This window comes from Leptodactylus fuscus, chromosome 6, assembly GCF_031893055.1.
Source record: "Leptodactylus fuscus isolate aLepFus1 chromosome 6, aLepFus1.hap2, whole genome shotgun sequence".
NCBI classification, from domain to species: Eukaryota; Metazoa; Chordata; class Amphibia; order Anura; family Leptodactylidae; genus Leptodactylus; species Leptodactylus fuscus.
In genome coordinates this window covers 76,292,688-76,312,249 of record NC_134270.1, presented here as the reverse complement: position 1 = coordinate 76,312,249, position 19,562 = coordinate 76,292,688, and the positions used below count along the sequence as shown (strand labels likewise).

General features: G+C 43.5%; 1 protein-coding gene across 1 annotated transcript; it reads right to left on the bottom strand.

Annotated features, from left to right (window-relative positions):
* Positions 1 to 5,062: 5,062 nt before the first annotated feature.
* Positions 5,063 to 16,420, bottom strand: LOC142210865 (achaete-scute homolog 1-like). The gene is made up of 2 exons (XM_075280332.1): positions 15,732 to 16,420; positions 5,063 to 5,577 (listed from the first exon to the last, which is right to left on the bottom strand). The coding sequence occupies exon 1, from the start codon at positions 16,257 to 16,259 to the stop codon at positions 15,747 to 15,749; it is 513 nt and encodes a 170-aa protein (XP_075136433.1). The 5' UTR covers positions 16,260 to 16,420; the 3' UTR covers positions 5,063 to 5,577; positions 15,732 to 15,746.
* Positions 16,421 to 19,562: the final 3,142 nt, after the last annotated feature.

The following is a 19,562-nucleotide window of genomic DNA, read 5'->3' as shown; positions in this document are numbered from 1 at the left end:
GCCCCAAAATTCCTGATGGCAGCCCTGGGCTGGAGCATATTCCGGACAAGTTGTACAAGGTGGTGCATTTGTGGCCTTGGTGGTAACACCTCCTGGTATTCCCAATCATGGACTCTTTGAGCCCAGACATTCTGGTCCACACCCAGTCGGGCCAGGATCTCTGCCTTCACACGCAGGTAATGACATGCATCCTGTTCACTCAGGTCAAAATAAGCTTGCTTGGGCTCAGCAACTAAGAAAGGAGCCAACACCTCTGCCCAGAGCTGCGGTGGAAGACTCTCACGGGTGGTCACTCTTTCAAACCCAGTCAGATAGGCCTCTACGTCATCTTCTGACGTCATCTTGATCAGCGCTTTACGGACCTCTTTTCTGGCATCCCGCTCTGGCTTTGCTGGGTCGGCCTTTTGCTGAGCAGCCAGCAACATGGACATCTGCTTGGCCAAAAGACGGTTGGTCTCCTGTTGCGCTGCATTAGCCTCTGCACGTCTCTGCTGTAACAGCCTGTTAGCCTCTCGCTGCACTGCATTGGCCTCTTCATGTCTCTGTTGCTACTGATTAGCCAGTACCAGCTGTTTCACAATCTCCTCCATAGTTGTGGCTTTCTATTTCAGCTTCTGTATGTCTCACTGCACTTAGCCCGCATCCGAAGCACCATATGTGGGGAATCGCTCAGGTAGATGCTTGTAGCAGTGCAGGAAACAGGGACACAGACACTGGATTGCACACAAGTTTAGGCTTTATTCACTTGTAGCGCATACACTGCCTTTGCAAAGGCACAGAATAAACAAAACAAAACAAAACCCTTTTTCTCGGCTGAGAGACTAACTTAAACGTGAGGAAACTTTTCCCTGACTATACAGTAGACCAGTCTCCCACCTTGGCAACAGCAACGGGTGGCACAGTACCTGCTTTGGAGGTCTGGTCTGGACAGGTCAGCTCTGTCAGTGTGGTGCCACACTGCTAGTCTCACCACCAGGGCCGCCATCAGGAATTTTGGGGCCCCATACAGCCTAAGTGTCTGCCCCCCCCCCCCCCCGCCATTTTAAAACTACCTTATTTTGCGTCATACCAATTCTGTATTACATTTCCCTTTATTTAGCACTATTACGAGGCTTAATCAGATTCTATTTGCAGGTAAAATCTGCTACGTGTGAAAGCGTCTATAGAGAGCCAACACCATCTATAAGAGCCCTCTTAATAAATCCTCAGGGCTTATTCACATTGTATTTTTCGCCTCCCTTGCCGGGATACGTTGGTAACCAGTCAGAATCAGCTGTCAACTTATCCCTGCACGAAGAACTGGCCATTAAAAAAAAAGGGGGGCCTGCAGTTCTCCGTGCAGGGATAAGTGGGGAGCTGATTGTGACTGGTTACCAACATATCCCGGCAAGGGAGGCCAAAAACGCGACGTGAATACTCCTTTAAAGTGTAAGTCCCACCCTCAAACAGGCTGCTATGCTAGTAGCATAGCAGCCTACATCATTATTATTCTCCAGCTAAAAACTTATATATTATATATTATTACCCCAGTTCCCTCTCCGCAGTGCCGCACACCCGATGTCCCAACAATCCCCCCCCCGTCCACCCTCTAACATCTTTCCATTGCCCCCTGTACCCATACCTCCCAACTTTTGAAGAACCAAAAGAGGGACAAAATGTGCGCGCCGCGGGAAATTTAGCCCCACCCACTGTTATGTTGACTCCGCCCACTCATTAATTTTTCATGTGCCTGCACACTGTATAATCCTCCTACAGTCACCCGTAAATTATATGTCCCCCCTCTATCTCTCCCCCAGCTTCATATACACCCTTCATCTGCCCCCAGATTCATGTCCCCTCCATCTCTGCCCCTAGATTCATGTCCCCTCCATCTCTGCCCCCAGATCCATGTCCCCTCCATTTCTGCCCACAGATTCATGTCCCCACATCTCTGCCCCCAGATTCATGTCCCCTCCATCTCTGCCCCCAGATTCATGTCCCTCCATCTCTGCCCCCAGATTCATGTCCCTCCATCTCTGCCTCCAGTGTCATGCCGTCCTCTCCATCTCTGCCCCCAGATTCATGTCCCTCCATCTCTGCCCCCAGTGTCATGCTGTCCTCTCCTTCATCTGCCCCCAGTTTCACGTTCCACATTACACTTACCTTCTCCTTCATTCCCCCGCTGCTCTCTGCGCGCCTCTCTCTCTTACTGGTGCACAGTTGTAGATGCGATGTGACGTCATCACATCGCGTCTATACTGCCGGGTAGCCGGCGGCAGCGGCGAAGCGAGGAGCTGACACAGTTCAGCTCCTCGCTTCAGCCGCATATGTGTCAGCGAGAGAGGCCGCAGCGGTGAAGCGAGGAGCTGACACAGGTCAGCTCCTTGCTTCAGCCGCGTATGTGTTCAACTCAGATCTGCAGCAGTAGTACTGGCCTATCGGCGGCCCTGCTCACCACACACCCTTTAGGTGCCTGGCTGCAATATACTTGCCTTCCCAGACTACACCCTTCACTCTCTCACAATGGGGATATGTACAGAGTGAAATCCCCTTTAATAATGAAGGGGTATGATGAGCTAGAGTATAGAATGACTACATAGAGCATCCCTTGCCCGGCATGTTGACATATTAGACAGACAGATAATTGATTTCAGTGCGATAAAGTGTACTTTATACTTTATACACTTATCTCTCAATTTATACAAAATACAAGGTATAATAGAATTTTAAAAAATTGTTTTTAATTAGAAAAATAGCTTAATGTGCGGGTTAGAAATCTGTAAGTAAAAAGAAATTATCTACAAATAAATAACATTACAGTGTGGGAGTCAGCATCCAAATGACCAGTGTCAGCCGGTATAGTATACCCTTTATCCAGAAATATCTATGTTTATAGTGCTGTCCCATCATGCACTTGTAGAGAGATGATCAATTCATCTGATCTCAGACAGTTTATAGGCACAAGTCTTTGCAGGTCAGGAAAGAAGCCAGTTAAGTCAGGGTCCATGGTTCATGTTCTTCTATTTACATAGAGAATTGGCTCCAGAGTCAGACAGTTGCTATGATTCATGCGTTTCTACATTCTTCTTAGTAAAAAAAAGAAATAGCATCTGTACATTGTGGCATTAAAGTAGGTAACTGAACAAAATACAAGTTTCAATGCAAATACATATATATCATGAGGAATCCCAAGTATCAGTGCGTTCACTAACAAACTACAGAGGTATTCTGGAGCGATTCTATATTAAATATCACTACTACTAGCAATTGGAGGTAGATGTGTATAAATATTGCATAAGCAGGGTGACTGTATGGGCCATTGGTTGTCATCCATTGGTTCTTTTATAATTATTTAGATCAGTCTTGGTGACTGGTTGGTGGTGGGTAGTGCATTAAGGGATGTATCATTATTGTTCAATTATTTCTGTGTCTCTAAAGGGCAGTGTACGTTGGAAAAATTAGTTACAGATGGTAGGTTTAAGATCAGTACAGTTTAGCATTTTGGTCCTGTATACATAGGGTGAGTATGAGCCATGGGTAGGGTATGGATAATCATTGAACCAGTGTCAGCTGCAATGTTGGAGCAATGTCAGTGCTCAGCAGGGTGAAGCAACAATATAACTGGATTACTGTGTGACCAATATAAAGCAATCATTGGGCTATTTTATAATAGTAAGTTTCTGTAGTGCATATTTATAAAAGTACTTGTAACGCTAGGTTCACACCTGCGTTCATCTGTCCGTTCTGAGCTTTCCGTCTTCTGCATGCCAGAAGTCGGAAAGCTCAGTCCGGGTCCGGCCGTGAGCGGCGGTGAGCGTTTTATGCTCTCCGCCGTGACACAGAGTACTGCATGTCCGACTCTGTGTCCGGATTATAAAACCCGGTTTCGCGGCGGAGAGCATAAAACGCTCACGGCCGGACATCTCTCTCACCCATTCAAATGAATGGGTGAGAGAGACTCCTGCAGGTTTCCGTCTCCTGCCTCTGTTTTAGGCAGGAAACGGAAACCTGAACTATGGAGTTCACAACGCTGATGTGAACGAGCCCTTAGTGGTCAGCCATAGTGTTTTCAAGACTGATAGAGTTAGGGTAAGTTCACATGGGGTTTTTGGTTAGGATTTTGAGGCCGTATCCAAGTCAAAATCCTGACCAAATAGACGACTCCCATTGAAATCAATGGGAGCCGTTCAGGAGTTTTTTTCGGGGGCCGTTTCTTCCGGCTCCCCGAAAAAGGAAGCAAGGTGCTCATTCTTCAGGCCAAGTCGCCTCACAATTTGGCCTGAAGACACTCGCTCCTCCGGACTAGGCCCATTCAATGGGCCTAATCCGGAGCGGAGTGCGCGGCTGGATTCCGCTGCAGTGCACCGGCTTCCAGTCGCGGCTACCCGACTTTTGGTCCGGAACCTGAGGCGGCCTCCGCCTCAGGTTCCGGACCGAAAATCGCTGTGTGAACTTACCCTTAGGGTTGCTACCGACATACATTCTAACAACAGCTATTCGCACCCTCATTCACATACATGCTTTGCTCAACCAATGTGCATGTGTTGTCAGTGGGGAAAGAGGACTAGGCCACTACCAGAAACCTCCGGTGGTGGTTTAGCTCCCCTAACAAAACATAGGATCAGGCATGTTGAAATACAAGATTCCTATATATTCTTTACCTCAACATCTGCTGTTGGGGAGAGTTGAAAGATCCCCATATGCATTACACTCTCAGTCAGCCTCAATGAAATGTGTGAATGTGTCTGAAAGTGATCTAATATTTATCGGCACTTTAAGGCACTTGAGTGTTGCATATGTGGGGTACTATATCAGCAAGATAAGAACCTATATGGAAGTGCATGTTGGGACAAGCAGCTATAGCTTCCAGGCTTTAGGTTACCCACTACAAATGGATGGTCTACTAGTGATAGTATTGGTAGCAGTAAACCATCAATTTTTACTAACTTGGTGCGGATATGGTGGGCAGATGAGGTGCTGTAATGAAAAGGTTAATAGGTTACAGTGCACTTTACTATAATCTGACAACCAATGCAATGGCACATTTCTGTCACTGAGGTACTAAGCCACAAAAAGGCTTTTTGATGTATATATTATTCAGAGATTTTCTTTGCTTTTTGCACTATGAAGGGTCTGTCTGGGTCTGTTTACTTTCGGATCCATTAGTAGAATGAATATGGCTTGAGATTCAGTCCTTTATGTAGCCTGGAGCAAGAGAAAGCTCTCAGCAAACAGTGCCTTTTCAGTTCCATAGAAAGAGATGGGGATTTTAGTTATACAATAGGTTTCACTTAAAAGCCCTTCTCCAGAGGTGGATTTTGGTCCCTCTGAGCTTGAATCAAAGAGTACATATAAATACAAAGCCGTATCAATAGGGGCTTACCACTCACCCCTCAACATACCAAAAATACTGATTTACCCAAACATATTAACATTCTAAATACAAATGATAGAGTCCATATCCAAAAGAGTTATATATACAACTTTACACATAAATAACAGTCTCCATATATTAACAAAGAGTCCGTGAATTGTTTTCAGTCCAGGTGAGAAATATTGTTGCAAGAATTTTATTCAAAGCTGGATTCCACCATTGACCTAAAGGATAGAAAAGAAAAAGTCATTGAAGACAGCAACTAAATTAATGAGCATACATAAAAAATTAGCATAAAACTCTTAATCTATTGAAGTCAATAGCTGTCATCCAACCTCAACCCGTGAACAAGTGCCGCTCAGTTTTTGCAAAAAAGTAATCATGTATTTTTCTGACAATATGGACACTATGAAAGCTTCACTAAGGCTCCAAAAATACAGTAGTGTACAATTCTAGAAATCTTATAGTATTTCTAAATGCATAGTTTGCAGCTGTCCTGAATTTGCCATGACAGTCCCTAATATTCAGAAACAGTCCAGCAAATTCTAGCATGTTATGCAGTGAAATGGGGGTGTAGTCTATAATAAAATAAAGATAAGAGATAAGATAAGATAATCCTTTAATAGTCCCACCATGGGGAAATTCAGTGTGATACAGCAGCATGGATAGTACAGTAGTATATAGCAAGAGAGAACACATACAAGTACATAGAGAGAGACTATGAGTCATAGCAACTAAAAAAGAAGAAAAAACTTCAGGATCATTTAGTTCTCTGTGCAAAGTGATGTTGATTATACAGCCTGACTGCAGTTAGAGGACACGAGGAAGGAGGCACCGCATGTAGACATAACAGGCAGAACAGCTTTTGCAGAAGTTGGGGTCATATGCAGCTATCACGATAACATGTGATAGTTCATTTGGTAGGTAATAAGATCTCATGCTCACAGCTGATAGTTCGATATCTTGCATCAGCACTATTGTTCCCCACCACTCGGGTTTTAGGGGTGGCACTAGGGGTCTGGGGCAAGAATTAAGCATTCCTTTTTTTTTTACCAACTTCAGGTTTGGTAAGCATGACAAATGACATTAATTGCATATATATTTCATTTGGAGTAATGGTGCAAAATGTGAATGCCCTTACCGCCTGAGTAAATGCCAGGGTACACTTGCCTATCGAACCAATAGATATTTGGATATTCAAGATGCACCTGTCACCATGTATGATCTAATGTAGAAATATGGCTGGTGGTGGGAGGTGAGATGCAGGGGGTTTATGCTTTCTATTTAGCACTGGAATGTGGCATATTTGACTGTTTTGTCAACCATCTTTGAGCAGATTGCAATTTGTAACCTCCATTGTATTCATACATGGCAATTTTGCTTCATGGATATACTGCAGAAACAAATGCATTCCGATGTAAGAAATAGATTTTCTAGTCACAAAAAATTCTGCCGGAAATCAATCAAATTTATGCATGGTTACAGTGATCAGTCTTGATGTCCCTGTGTTATGAAGAAGCGTCATTGAGAAGTTAAAGCTAATGATCTGACCAACTACATTCCTATCTAAAGCTGGGGCCCCACAACCCGTAAATGCCATGGGAAAAATCGCGTAATTTTGCACTTTGCAGGAAAAAACGCAGAGAAGAGATGCTGCGATTTCCCAAACTGGAGCTGTTTTGGAAATCACAGCATGTCAATTATATCTTCGTAAACGCTGGTGGCTTTCCCGTAGATATAATGGTAACAGAAAGTCTACAGAGGAAAACTCTGTGAACTTTCTGTTCAAAGCACTGAAGGAAGAACCCCATTGCATTCCTGCTGTGGTTTTTCCAGCAGCACTTTATCACTGTTTATCGTCCCGTGGGGCCTTAGCCTAAATGTATTGTCTACATAAGGTTCATTTAGGCCGGGGCCGCATGTTGCGAAAAAAGCTGCATTTTACAATACCTGCAAAATGAATGGGATTCTGGCTAATCCTATCCACACACTGCAGGAAAAAATCTGCAGCAAAAATTCTGCAATTTCAAAAATGTGTTTTTGTATATCACAGTCTGTCAATTATACCTGCGGAAATGGTAGCGTTTACTGTATAGGTTTAACAGAGGCAGAAAGTCAGCAGAGGAAAACTGAAGACATTCTGTGAAAAGCGCTGCGTTTTCTTTCAGTGATTTGCTGTGTGGGGCTTTAGCCTCTTATGGGTTTTCTCATGAAGATAATCCCATACTTATTAGGGAATAAGACTCCCATATATTTTCCACACATAGTTTTATTTTGGAGTTTGTTTTCCTTAAAATAAGAAAAAAACAAACATAAAAATCACCTGTTTTGGGGGTGAACTATTTTTTAGCATTACATATTTTATGCACATGTGTTTACGACTAGCCACTTATGTTAATGTGGTGCATCTTTAAATTTTTGACTTGTTAGACATGTGAGTGAGGCTTATCAGAAAGAGGAGGATGAAAATGTGCCAAGATATACCAAAATTATACAAAAATTTTGTTGTCAAATTCTGACTCAAAGTAAGGCAGCAAAAAGCCTGTATAAATGTAGACTGGACAGCCTAAAGATATGTCAGATTTATTACCCAGCTGATCGCAACATTTTTCCTGTAACAAACCTCAGGGAAAAATGCAGTTAAAAACTATCCACATAGAGGGCCGCAGCCATGGGATTCTTATATCAGATGTTGGCTAGGGGTTACTGCAGCTACATTCTTAACTATGATGAGACAATTCCTTTAAGGAAACTCATGTTATGAATAGTTTGATATAAGAAATAGGGGAGGGGGTTTTTGAACTGAAAGTTCCTGACGAAACTCCCAAAACATCAGAGATAGAAAAGAGCTTGTGATTCACAAAGGCAGATAAAGAAAACAGTGAGATTCTTAAAGTCATGAGGGATAAAGTTGGCAAATAATGTAACTCTTATGAATGAAGACCTGGCGCATTAGACTCTGAGAAGAAAGGAGTTCAGTAAACAGAAGCAGGCTTCCAACGAAAGGAACAGACTGTGTCAGTAAACAGACTGGACCTTAGGACATGCTTCTGAGAGATCTACTTCTTCAATGAAGGCACTTATCTGTGGATTTCTCAGTATCCAACATTGCTCCTCATTGATTTTTTACTTTTTTTTACAAAAATCAAGAATTGATGAGAGAAAGAAACAAAGAGTTCTCAAATGGAAAATAATTAAATGGGACCCCTTTAATTTGCGTATCTAAATGTCCTAATAACTGTAACATCTCTGCCTGTTCTGGTCTCTGCACCACCCTCTGTTCGCATGCTGCGGCGTAAGAGGCATGTGCAGTTTGATAACTTGCTTAGAGTTTTTGGTTGCATTGTCCTATTCCTTCACCTTGTGAAAGGGGCTCTATCAGCAAAATCCTGCAGATAGAGCCCCACATATGCGTGCCTAGCCTTTAAAAAGGCTATTCAGGCACTGTAAAAGTTAAATTAAACTACCCCCCCCCCTCCCCGTTTTAAAATAATAACTTAAAAAAGAATGTTCTTTACTTACGGAACGTGCACCCTGGGCGGGCATTCAGGGTGCGCTGTCTTCTTCTTCCCCGCCTCTTCTTCCTCTGACGTCTTCGGGTCCCGTCCTCCTCCGGCACTTGCTCGCGGACACTGATAAAAAAAAAATAGCCCGGGTGCATGTGCAGTAGCCGTAGTAGAAGCCGCGTGCTACTGCGCATGCCCCCGGGCTATTTTTTTTTATCAGTGTCCGCGAGCAAGCGCCGGAGGAGGACGGGACCCGAAGACGTCAGAGGAAGAAGAGGCGGGGAAGAAGAAGACGGCGCACCCTGAATGCCCGCCCAGGGTGCACGTTCCGTAAGTAGAGAACATTCTTTTTTAAGTTATTATTTTAAAACGGGGGGGTAGTTTAATTTAACTTTTAAAGTGCCTGAATAGCCTTTTTAAAGGCTATGCACGCATATGTGGGGCTCTATCAGCATGATTTTGCTGATAGAGCCCCTTTAATTGAAATTGCCACCACACCCGTCTCCTTCACCTTCATTTCCCTCTGCTCCTTCTAAGGGAGCCTTCACACGGAGTTTAGGGGGAGTTCACACGGAGTTACGTGCCGCGTGATGTGGCACGTAGACGCCGCGGGACCCTTGGCGGGCCGTACACGATCCCATTGATTTCAATGGGAGTGGGGATCTTATGCGCCGCGCTAGTTTGCGGCCGTGAATAAATGCACGGCCGCAAACTAGCGCGGCGCATACGATCCCCGCTCCCATTGAAATCAATGGGATCGTGTACGGCCCGCCAAGGGTCCCGCGGCGTCTACGTGCCACATCACGCGGCACGTAACTCCGTGTGAACTCCCCCTTATGCTCCGCTCATTCTGAACGTAAACTCGTTCAGAGTGAGCGGTGTAAAAAACAGATCCCATTGACTTCAATGGGTGCCGGCATACGCGCGTATCACATTGAAAGCAATAGGTAAAAAAGCCTCCCATTGATTTCAATGGGGAGCACGCATATACTGGCACCCATTCTAGTCAGTAGGATCTGTTTTTTACGCCGCTCACTCTGAACAAGTTTTACGTTCAGAATGAGCAAGCGTAAACTCTGTTTGCAGGCTCCTTAAGAGTTAGGCTCCATTCTCATGGAGTAGTGCGCCGCTCATTTAGACACGAATACACATGCCAGCGCGGTGCTTCAAAACACAAAGCCTCCCATTGATTTCAATGTGTAGCGCGCTAAGCTGGCACCCATTGAAATCAATGGGATCTGTTTTGAAGCGCCGCACTCTGACACGTGTATACGTGCCTAAATGAGCGGCGCGCTACTCCATGAGAACGGAGCCTAAAGTTTTGTTTTGCCCTGTGATTGACAGCCGGCCTTCCTATCAGGTTCAGGGTGGGTTCTTCCTTCCTATTTATTCTTGGCTCACATTCACATTGATGCTTGCTATTGCCTCGTGCTTGCTGGCGTTTCTCTTGCTGTTTAGTTACTTGTATTCTTTATCCTGACCTTGGCTTTCCCTATTGACTATTCTTTTGGACTTCGATTTTTCACTGCATTGCTCGCCTGTTACTGACCCCTGGCCAGCTGACCTCCCTTTGTTGTTGTTTGTCTTGTCTGCGTGTTGTGTGTCACGTATATAGGAAGGGATCGTCTCCAAGTTGTCGCCTATTATGTAGAATAGGACTAAGCAAGCAGGAAGGGGCAGTGGGGGGCTTCAGCTTAGGGCTCACTGTCTCTTGTGCCTCTTCCCAGGATTTCCAGCAGCTACGGGGAATTGCTGCTCCTATTGCAATTCCCTTACAATAACACTAAATAATAGCGACAGTTGTACCCATAAACTGGAAGTTCTAATGCCAAGATAATACATCACATATAGTAATAGTCAGCTCTCCTTCCCTCTGTGCTCTCCATCAGCAGCATCATGAGAATTTATGTGGCAATGTGCTAGGCATGTAATCCCATAGGGTGCCGCCACATGGTGTTCTGAATGCTGTTTTGTGGTAATGAGACATAGCCTGTTTCACTAGAATCAGCAACATCAAATACTGCTATGGCTACATTCAGCACACCATGTGACAGAACCCTCGTACTGCTGAATAGCCAAGTCAGCAAACAAAGGGGAAAGAGCTGCTACATATTTTCATTATCATGAGCTTCCATTCTATGGTTATTGATGCTAGGTTCAAAGTGGCATCGGCTGGCTGTTGTTCTGGTCCATTGCAGGATTATACTGTGCTGGGGGCGCAACCAGGGAATTACACTACGTGGGTGCACTAATGTGATATTATACTGTATGGGGACAGCATTACACTGTGGGACAGGCACTCCTGCAACATTATACTGTGTGTGCGTGTGTGGGGGGGGGGGATAAGGAATTTTGTACTATGTGGGGGCAATAAGGAGCATTATACTTTGTAGGGGCACTAACAAGGGATTATACTGAGGGAGGAACACTAACTTGGCATTATACTTTGTGAGGAGCACTAAGGAGCTTTATTTTGTGTATGGGGCATTATACTTGGTAGGGAAGCAATAGTGAGACATTAGTAGCCTCCACATATTACAATACACTACAAGTGCCTCCCACCCTCATACGATATAATTCCCCATTACTGTCTGACACAGTATAATGTTCCTTAGGTCCCCCACAAACAATTGACACTAGCAGGAGTAGGAAGAAACATTCATCTCCTGATCGCTGTCCCCTAAGCCCTGATACCTGATAACACAGGCAACTTGGGTAATGACAGGACAGTAAGGGTAAGGACAGCAGTCAGAAGCTGAATGTTTCTCCCAATCACTGTTATAATGAGGGTTAGGAGATGGGTGTCCAGGCTCGGACTCCGGTGTGTCAGTTGAGTATCCCTGTGCTAGGCATTACTGCAATTAAAAACTAAAGAAGCGTTGTGTACACCCAGCCTTAAGTGCTCACTAAATTTGAGTTCAGTGCCATGCTAGGATGCCACCGCATCTACAAGTCAGTTTATTTCATTTTTCCTCTCTTAGATTTTCTACTTAAAGCTATGAGTGGTATTATTGAAAATTGGAAGCTTTTGGAACCACAGCAGCTCAGCCCTAAAGTGGCAAACTATGCAATGTTACAGAGCAATGGGGTGAGTATGGTGTGGGACTTGACTGGCCCATGCAAAACCCTGACCTCAACTCTATTGAACATCTGTCAGATAAACTAGAATGGGGATTGTGAACCATCTTGTCCAACATCAATACCATGACCTCACAAGTGCTCTTCTAGATCAATGGTGTTCCAATTCCATGTTAACTCCCTTGGATTTAGAACGAGATATCATAAAAAAAAACAACCTATAGGTGTGATGTGTAGTTGTTCCACCACTTTTGTCCATGTAATATACCTTTAGAGAGCTGCTTTGCTGCTGAATCCTCCACTGCAGAGATATTTATACTATTAGTTTAGTTACAAATATCAGTGTATTGCCATGTGGGTAGTCTATGAGAAGAGGAGAACATGTAGAAGAATAAGAAAATATAAAAAAGACGGAGTAAGGCAAAGAAACAGTAAATGTTCCACGAAGGGTTAACAATGATAGAATAAAATTAATGGAAATTGACAAAGTATTTAGCATGTCATAAATATATTCAAAAGGGTACTCAAGACATGAACCATGAGGGAAGGACACTTGTAATGTCTTTTACTGCCAAGGAGGTTCACCAGTGCAGTGGCTCTTTAAAGTTACATAGCTCTCCAGGGGTCAGGGGACCTGAAAGGTCCTCTTTATCATCCCTTTGCTGCCCTTTGTAAGCGCCTAGGCCAGAATGGTAGTTAGATTGTCCTTCATGTTCCAGATCCATGTCTCACCCACACGTTTTGTGAAAGTTGGTGGTGTGGGGGATCAGGGAGAGTGGGGGCGTCCATGCCTCTGTCTGACACGTTCATTATAACTCCTGCCATAGATTTCAAGGACAGTAGATACATTTATAAAGAGACCACAAGTTGTAGTCCAACATTGGTGAGTCACAAATGACATTACTGATTATTCCAAAATTTCCAATGTGTTTAATAGGGTTGCTGACATAAGTAACTTTATAATCATTGACAAACATTGGCAGACTTGATTGGGATTGGCATAGGAGTGAAGCTTTGAATGATTTGTATTCAGTAGGCACAGCCATAAGTGGGTAACTACCTAGTACTGAGCGCAGTAACTGCAAGCAGGTCCAATATCTGAGGAGAGGGGCATTTTGTTGATCACCAAGTCATTGCTAATGACATAGGAGGTATCTGTGTGCAGGAAGGTGCGATATGTGACTGGCCTACCAGTAAGCCTAGGCCACAGACTAGCAGAAAAGCTCCAAATTTAAAGGGTTATATGGTCTATTTCCTAAGGCTTGCTGGAGGGTGGGTAGCCAGATTCATTTTATCTTGTGGGTCCAAAGAAATTCAGGCTGCTGACACTGGGTATGTATAAGACAACATTTTAGAATAAGGTGAGAGTGTGTGATGGAAAAAAGATAGGAAGAAAAGACCATAACCCTTTCATTTTGGGATAACAGCCATGGCTATTTAAGGCACAATACATTTTTGCTATTGGGGCTTTTGGTGACACTTACATTCCTTGCATCCACAGGATATAGTGGGAGTTGCAGTTTTGCAACAACTGGTATCACTGATCTTGAGAAATGCAGAATACGTAGATAAGTAGATTGTGAGCATGCTGTGTTCCTACAGTCCTATGAAAAAGTTTGGGCACCCCTATTAATCTTAATCATTTTTTGTTCTAAATATTTTGGTGTTTGCAACAGCCATTTCAGTTTGATATATCTAATAACTGATGGACACAGTAATATTTCAGGATTGAAATGAGGTTTATTGTACTAACAGAAAATGTGCAATATGCATTAAACCAAAATTTGACCGGTGCAAAAGTATGGGCACCCTTATCATTTTATTGATTTGAATTCCCCTAACTACTTTTTACTGACTTACTGAAGCACAAAATTGGTTTTGTAACCTCAGTGAGCTTTGAACTTCATAGCCAGATGTATCCAATCATAAGAAAAGGTATTTAAGGTGGCCAATTGCAAGTTGATCTCCTATTTGAATCTCCTCTGAAGAGTGGCATCATGGGCTACTCAAAACAACTCTCAAATGATCTGAAAACAAAGATTGTTCAACATAGTTGTTCAGGGGAAGGATACAAAAAGTTGTCTCAGAGATTTAACCTGTCAGTTTCCACTGTGAGGAACATAGTAAGGAAATGGAAGAGCACAGGGACAGTTCTTGTTAAGCCCAGAAGTGGCAGGCCAAGAAAAATATCAGAAAGACAGAGAAGAAGAATGGTGAGAACAGTCAAGGACAATCCACAGACCACCTCCAAAGAGCTGCAGCATCATCTTGCTGCAAATGGTGTCACTGTGCATCGGTCAACTATACAGCGCACTTTGCACAAATAGAAGCTGTATGGGAGAGTGATGAGAAAGAAGCCGTTTCTGCACGTACGCCACAAATAGAGTTGCCTGAGGTATGAAAAAGCACATTTGGACAAGGCAGCTTCATTTTGGAAACAAAAATTGAGTTGTTTGGTTATAAAAAAAGGCGTTATGCATGGCGTCCAAAAAGAAACAGCATTCCAAGAAAAACACATGCTACCCACTGTAAAATTTGGTGGAGGTTCCATCATGCTTTGGGGCTGTGTGGCCAATGCCGGCATCGGGAATCTTGTTAAAGTTGAGAGTCGCATGGATTCCACTCAGTATCAGCAGATTCTTGAGAATAATGTTCAAGAATCAGTGACGAAGTTGAAGTTACGCCGGGGATGGATATTTCAGCAAGACAATGATCCAAAACACCGCTCCAAATCCTCAGGCATTCATGCAGAGGAACAATTACAATGTTCTGGAATGGCCATCCCAGTCCCCAGACCTGAATATCATTGAACATCTGTGGGATGATTTGAAGCGGGCTGTCCATGCTCGGCGACCATCTAACTTAACTGAACTTGAATTGTTTGTCCAAAATACCTTTATCCAGGATCTGATTAAAAGCTACAGGAAGCGACTAGAGGCTGTTATCTTTGCAAAAGGAGGATCTACTAAATATTAATGTCACTTTTCTGTTGAGGTGCCCATACTTTTGCACCGGTCAAATTTTGGTTTAATGCATATTGCACATTTTCTGTTAGTACAATAAACCTCATTTCAATCCTGAAATATTACTGTGTCCATCAGTTATTAGATATATCAAACTGAAATGGCTGTTGCAAACACCAAAATATTTAGAACTAAAAATGATTAAGATTAATAGGGGTGCCCAAACTTTTTCATAGGACTGTATATGTTGCATACATTCCTAACATGAAGCCATCTAATACATTGTTATCCATACAAATATTGCACATATTAACACACTTTTGGTGTCTCTGTAGTTGTTACTGCCCGATAGGAACTAGCATCTGCAATGTTGTGCCATTGTTGGACGTATCACCTTATAGAGAACTGTATTTATAACTTTGAGCTGCCATGAGCACTGTGGGGCTCATGTATAGAGTTTATGGTAAAATATTTCATAATGCATTACTTTTATATATCATTCGATATGTTAAAATGACATATGTATTAACTTAAAGGGCTTCTTTATGAGATTGACTTACTACAGGTGTCACAAATTATAATATATACTAAACAGCAATCTAGCCTCAAGAGCAGATCTTGGGGACTTTGGTTACTAATATGCTTGTTTCCATTGAATATGTCCATATAATCTTATATAGAATATATAATAGAGTATGTGTACATACTGATTTTATTTGTCAATTTCCTTTACCTATGCTCTTATCAAATGTTTCATCTTTCTCCAAGTAGACACTACGAAGGTGTCTAATTTGCCTGTTTGGCTATTTATTTTATTACAGGTGCACCTACCTCATATTGATGCCTTCACCAGCCATGCAACGTCAAGAAGAAGTCTGCGTCAGACACACTGCTGTCCTCTTGAGAGCACTCTTCTGATGTACATGGAGAGCAAGACCCTGGAGACAAAGCCATGGACCCAGAGTCCACTGAGCAGGTGCTACCACATGGCGAGAGTCCATCAGAGCTTGGTCCTCCCTGTGTCTCCACTCCTGATTGCCTATCCAAAAGAAGACCTTGTAGGGCACGTATATACTCTACAGCAGACCGCAGGGTCTCCACTTTACTCATCTTCTTATTGGGACCTTGAGCTTGGGGTACATGCTGTCTGAGTTTTGCAAAGCCAAGATTGACCAACTTGACCCTGTTTCTCTCTCTCTCGTTGCGTCTTTCCGAGGTAGAAGAGATGACGCTTTTGGTGGCACAGGAACCACTGCGACGTTGACACCTGAGCCTTTGAGGGGATCCTGAATGTGCACCACTTTTGCGCATAGTCCTTGGTTGTCTCTCTGGGCTTCTCTGCTCTTCTGAAGTCTCCATAAATGTGAGGTAGAACAGGTGCTTTGCTTAGCTCTTGAAGGAGGTTATCACAAAGGGAATGATACCTCTGGCTGCGTCTCTCAAAATGATCTGATTTGTTGCTCTGTTACCTGTTCTGAGTCGTATCCTGCAATAAGCCAGGATCTGCAGAGAAGAGGTAACACCCCTGTCAGCCAGTCATGGCATGTCCCTGCTTACTTCTCTCGTTCACTTCCTTGTGCACTACAGTGTATATCCCACTCCCAGTTCAGTAACCCCCTCCCACCAATCACCTTACACTACTTTCACTAGAGATTTCTTTTCACTGACTGATCCCTCCTTCCTTTAAACTTTTGCAAGAAATCCCAGAAGGGGGGAGAGAGAGAGAGAAAAGGCACAAAGTCCCGCCTGTTAGAGTCAGTGATGGACAGCTGTGTTTGCTGTATTATACGTTACAGTCTCTGCTGTTGCTATCAATTGTACAATGAAACATCTGCTGTACCAAAGATTATAGTTACAGCATATTGTGATAATAAAATATTCATCCACATGACTGGTGCAAAGAAATCACTAATAGGCGATGAGTGGTCCTTGCTTCTCAACTTTCTTCCAGTTCTTAGTAAGTTATGTCTGTTTCTGGGAAAGATGGGTGAATAATCTATACAGCCACCAAATTGGCCCACATGGCACAACATTCCTAGAATCCTGAACAGTAATGCAAAATGAGCTGGGTGACAATCCAAGTAGAAGGTGTATTGCAATAATGTGTGAATATGTACATTAAGCAGATTATCTTGTCAAACTTTACAAATATCCTGTATTTTGGGTTGATGGTATTGTGGAAGCATGCTATGCTACTCTGTGGAGTCGTGGAGTTGGAACACATTTTGGCTGGAGCCACAGTTGCAGATTTTTAACAACTCTGGCTTCAAAATAATAATTTTTGAATTATATTATCCAATTATTAATATTCTATACTTAGATGCACAGTTTCTTACACATTTACTTTCATAGGAATTCAGTCACTAACCCTTTAATGAATTAGAGGACCTAATCTGCTTTGGACTGACAATGGCTCTCAGCTATTTATAAAGGAGTTGGAGTTGGGTTGTGGAAACATGGGGTTGGAGTCGGTGGATGATTTGGCCTACTGTCTCCACTGCCTTGGTTTTACTTTGATAGCTAATGATTGCCTATGGAATGAATCTCTTTCGAAGATGGGGTCTCATCACAAGTAATAAGAGCCCCACTATAATGAACAGCTGATCAATGGCTCTTGGGAACCCTACAAAGAGCTGATAAGTGGAGGATTGCTGCTCAAATATAGTATTACATGTAACTATTTAAATGCATGGCTGTCCAGCAATGACAACCGCTGCTTGTTAGTGGGTCTCCACTGTGGCTCATCGAGGGGTTGCCAAGCAGTCAGACTCCCATGTATGATATCTGATACGTTCTAAAAGGTTCTAAAACTTAACAGACCTGTTTTATTTTTTCCGTTTTCTGTTGTAACTCATACTACTTTAGGAGCCTTTAACAATAATCATCCTAGAACAATCTATTTGTGGAAATGCAAATGTTGTATCTGACGACAATGGCTTCAACATATTTGCAAGTGAACCTTGGGCTGAATATATAGTATATTCCAATTGTTAACCTGTTCTGTAAACCTAGAGTTGAATTTGATAATAGTATAAAACATGTCATAAATTTGTGTGTTTTAGCAAAATAGCAGGTGCCTTAAAGAGGACCTTTCACCATATCTGGGCACATGCAGTGTTATATACTGCCGGAAAGCTGACAGTGCGCTGAATTCAGCGCACTGTCGGCTTTCCCGATCTGTGCCTGGTGTGAAGAGCTCTTCTATGGTCAGAAGGGCGTTTCTGACAATTAGCCAGAGACGTCCTTCTGCCTCGCGGCGCCTATCGTGCTGTACTGTGGAGCGGGGAGGAACGCCCCCTCCCTCTCCTGATAATACTCGTCTATGGACGAGCTGTGTGAGCAGAGGGAGGGGGCGTTCCTCCCGGCTCCACAGCACAGCGCGATAGGCGCCGCGAGGCAGAAGGACGTTCCTGGCTAATGGTCAGAAATGCCCTTCTGACCATAGAAGAGCTACGGTACCGGACCGTAAGCTCTTCACACCGGGCACAGATCGGGAAAGCCGACAGTGCGCTGAATTCAGCGCACTGTCAGCTTTCCGGCAGTATATAACACTGCCTGTGCCCAGATATGGTGAAAGGTCCTCTTTAAAGTAGCCTGTCATGTATCAGAAGCCTCATCGTACAATGCAGAAGTGTAGATGTGGAGATCTCAGGTCATCAGTGCTAAAACAATAGCAATAATCCAGTTGCATCTGTCCTGATGACATTATAGGGTTGAAAGGGTTAGCAAGCTATGGACAACCTGTAAAGTAGTAGGGGCACCCCTGAGTATGAATTGAGTAGGAAGGTATCCCCTGGGGCTTCTCACATTACCTAGTAAATAATACCCTCCGGCACACTGATATTACAGGGACAGATTCCAATTAAGTGTCTGTAAATTGTTTCATGGAGAATACACATTTTAGAATCCTAGATTCCTGATAAATTGTCAAATGTCCCTCCTCACACAAGAGAAAGAAACAGGGGTGCAAATATAGGGAGTAGTTTTCACATCCAGGTCACATGAAAAGACAAGATTTAAATGGTACATAGAATGTGAGGTGCTTGGTACAGATTTTGTGTTGGAGCCTTCAAAGGTTTCAAGTTACACATCTGGAAAAAAAACAATTCCAAGGGACACATTCAAACCCTCGACACCTCCTGCCGCCTCCAACTGAAGAATATCTACCGAATCCGCTCCTTCCTCAACCCTGAAACTACAAAGATGCTATTCCATGCCCTCATAATCTCTTTCTTAGACTTCTGTGACACCCTTCTCCATGGAAGCAGCAAGCACTCTCGCCCCCCTCTAGTCCATCCTAAACTGCGCTGCTTGCTTAATACACCTCTTCCCCCATTCTTCATCAGCCTCTCCCCTCTGCCAGTTCCTTCACTGGCTACCCATTGGCCAGGAAATAGAATTCGAAATGCTAACGCTGACATACAAAGTCATCCACAACCTGTCCCCTCCATACGTCTTTGACCTAATCTCCCGTTACCTGCCCGCACGCAACCTACAATCCTCCAAAGACCTTCTACTCCACCTTGCTCTTATCCACAATTTGCACAATCATCTCCAAGATTTCTCCTGTACTTCCCCCATACTCTGGAACTCCTTACCAAGACACATAAGACTGACACAAGCTTGAAGAAGGCCCTGAAGACTCACCTATTCAGGAAGGCC